This window comes from Chiloscyllium plagiosum, chromosome 39 (assembly GCF_004010195.1).
Source record: "Chiloscyllium plagiosum isolate BGI_BamShark_2017 chromosome 39, ASM401019v2, whole genome shotgun sequence".
Lineage (NCBI taxonomy): Eukaryota > Metazoa > Chordata > Chondrichthyes > Orectolobiformes > Hemiscylliidae > Chiloscyllium > Chiloscyllium plagiosum.
Window position 1 is genome coordinate 6,094,067 of NC_057748.1, and position 3,464 is coordinate 6,097,530.

General features: G+C 43.2%; 1 protein-coding gene across 2 annotated transcripts in view; it reads left to right on the top strand.

Moving 5' to 3' along the window:
• Window positions 1-3,464, top strand: part of tnnt1 (troponin T type 1 (skeletal, slow)) — a 58,332-nt gene that overhangs the window by 29,611 nt on the left and 25,257 nt on the right. Inside the window, exon 7 of one of the 2 annotated variants that reach the window (XM_043679618.1) lies at window positions 2,784-2,802. In XM_043679618.1, the coding sequence (XP_043535553.1) occupies window positions 2,784-2,802 (19 nt within the window). Of the gene's footprint in view, window positions 1-2,780; window positions 2,803-3,464 lie in introns of both variants that reach the window. The other variant, XM_043679617.1, reaches the window with a different exon arrangement.

The following is a 3,464-nucleotide window of genomic DNA, read 5'->3' on the forward strand; positions in this document are numbered from 1 at the left end:
CATCACAGAAGTGCTTCACAGGAGGCTTCCAAGACCTGAGGATGTCACCTAGACAGGGGATGAAATGTCTGCAACACAAATTCCCAGCTCGGCGAACAGAACCACAACAACGAGCACCCGAGCTACAAATCTTCTCACAAACTTTAAGACATTTTGGGCTTATTTAGTTATGATGAACTTTTGGACTGGGTTCTCCTGGAACTCAGTGATATTTATGACAATTTCTGTTTATTCATGGGTGCAGATTGCAACCTTGACAATATCTTTGTGTTGTTCCTGAGTGGCTCCTTCACTATGGCCTTGTTAGGCACCAGAATCTGATGTTCCAAATCCCACAATGTGCTAGAGCTGGGTCCGCTGCTGACCTATTGAATGTAGTGGGTAGAACAGGCAAGGTGCCCACTCCTGATAGCTTTATTCTTTCATGGGATGTGGGCATCACTGGCAAGGCCAGCTATTGTTGCCCAACCCCAGTTGCCCATGAGTTGAGTGGCGCACTAGGCCATGTCAGAGGAGAGTTAAGAGTCAATCACATTGGGTCTGAAGGCCAGAACGGGTAAGGATGGCAGATTTTCTTTCCCAAAATTCATCAGTGAACCAACAATCCAGGGTAATTTCATGACAGCATTACTGAGACGAGCTTTATATTTCAGACCACTGAATTGAACTTGAATTCCACCAGCTTTCTGGCCTCTGAAATATTTGACCAGTGACATTACCACTGTGTCATCAACTTCCCCATTCAGTGAAGCCTATTGGAGATGTGTGTCTATTGATCTTGGGTGAGATCATGCGCAGTTACAAAATGTGCTCACATCTACCTTAAACTAAGAAAGCACAATTAGTCAATTGTGAAACAAATCTAACACCTTCACAAGAGTTGGAGAGAAACCTGAAGGTGACCATGCATTAGTTTTTTTAACACATATAAGCCCATTGGTCAGCACAGTGGCTCAGTGGTTAGCACGGTTGTCTCACAGTGCCAGGGACCCAACTTGAATTCCAGTTTCACTTGACCGTCTGGGTGAAGTTTGCACATTATCCGCATGTCTATGTGGGTTTCCTCTGGGAGGTTTCCTTCCTCAGTCCAAAGATGTGCAGATTAGGTGAGTTGGCCATGCTAAATTGCCCACAGTATCCACGGATGTACAGGTTAGGTGGGTTAGCCATGGGAAATACAGGATTACAGGGCGAGGGTACAAGAGATGGGTCTGGGTGGAATGTTCTTTGGAGGGTTAGTGTAGATTCTCATATTTTATTCCAGATTTATTAATGAATTCAGATTTGTCCAGCCATCAAGGTTTGAACTTACACCCCCAATATCATTAGTCTCGGTTTCTCGCCCAGTAACATAACCATTCTGCTACCCACCCACATTATGCCTGTTATGTTATTCCACACTTTCGCAATCATGACAACCAATTTATGGTCAAATGACATTGACAAGCCCACAAGATGACCCTAAATGTACAATGATGAACTAACAGATACATAAATAGACTAATCCCACTTAATCCTTGTGAGTGTTTTGGTTTGTATGTGTAATGTGACTTGTCTGCAACTGACACTGGGAGCCTGACACTGAGGTACCTTTCATTCCAATGAAGTCTTCATGCCCATCCCTGCAAGCTGTTCAAAACATTCAGCAAGGAGAGCTTGCTCCTCTGCAAATTTAGTCTTAAACACAAAATAACCAAATCTGTTTCTTATGCTCTTGTTTCCTCTTCTTCTCTGTGAGTGGAGTGGAGGGAGGTGGTGTATTTATAAAGTCCATCACAGTATCTATGAAGTGCTTAAGCCTGTTCAAGGGCAGGTTCGAATTCATTTGTTCCAACCAAGTGGTGAAAGGTACTTTCTGCGAATCACTTTACTGTCTACAAATGTTCACGACTGGTGTGATTCAAACTCGGAAAACAATAGGGGCCAACGCTTTGTATTACCTGATTGGGAACGGCCTTCAGACCAGGCTCAGACTGCCATGGTACATTAATCATGTAGCCCATCTCTGGCACACACAGTGACCCTTTGCTATCAGGCGCTGCTGAACTGTTAGCCAAAAGAATTTGTGAACATATCCCCTCTGTTTTATAATGACATTTTGGAATTTCAGATAACAGCGACGTGCCAATCTCTGTGTGATGCCTGTCCCTTTCATACTTTTCAAAGAGCTCCTAGTGAGTGCTGCTTTTTGAATGAGATTCAGAGGCAATTCTCCCAAAAATTAACACTTTTTATTTTTTCTCCCCTCTTTGCTTACAGAAGAGGAATGGCCCAGACCAAAGCTGGGTCCGCTGCTGAGCTATTGTCAATGTAGTCTGGGCTATAGAGTGGGTAGAACAGGCAGGGTGCCCATTCCTGATTGCTTACTGATTTCTCCTTTATTCTTCCATGGGATGTGGGCATCACTGGCAAGGCCAGTTGTTGTTGCCCAACCCCAGTTGCCCTTGAGTTAAGTGGCACGCAAGGCCATGTCAGAGGAGAGTTAAGAGTCAATCACATTGTTGTGGATCTGGAGGTCAGAACGGGTAAGGATGGCAGGATTTTCTTTCCCAAAAGACATTAGTGAACCAACAGTCCAGGGTAGTTTCATGGCATCATTACTGAGACTAGCTTTATATTTCAGACCACTTAATTAAACTTGAATTCCACCAGCTTTCAGGCCCCTGAAATATTTGTTATTTTCAAAGAGCTTCTAGTGAGTGCTGTTTTTTGAATGAGATTCAGAAGCAATTCTCCCAAAAATTAACGCTTCTTCTCTTTTCACTCCTCCTTGCTCAAAGAAGAGGAACGGCCCAGACCAAAGTAAGGATCTTCAATTTATGCTTAAGCTTTCATTCACTCAAGTCTATCCCTCACAGAGACTGTGAATTAAAAATCAGTAAGAATTGCCTCCTAAGAGATCATGCAGGCGGAATATCAAAATACATGTTGTGAGAGATAAATTAATTCTTCCATTTATAGAATATTTACTGAGTGACAACTCTACTTGATGAGGGCAAATGTCTCTTTTATTTCTGTAACTTTCCAGCATTGGACCTGGCCTCTCTTTCACCTCATACCTTCCTATTCTAGAGACACTTGATTCTGGTCAAGTTTCTTTTCAGGACCTCATTTCAGATGGATAACTGTGTACCCTTCATTCCTGACCCCTGATGGGTGACAGTCAACAGGCAATTTGACTGCAGAAGGCCTCATAATGAAGCCTGAGCCCATCCATGTCTGACTTCCACTCTTTCTCGCACAGTAGTCAATGTCTCCTGTTTTTACTTGTCCCTCCTCCAGCATAGGTAAGTGAGGCTTATTGTGGTAGGAAAATGATTTATTGAGAGATTAAAAATGGGTGCATTCATATTTGCAGACCTCAATGCAAACAAGTATAGGCAGTGAGAGGCAGGAGATAACTTCAAGGAGAAAGTGAGGACTGCAGATGCTGGAGATCAGAGCTGAAAATGTGTTGCTGGAAA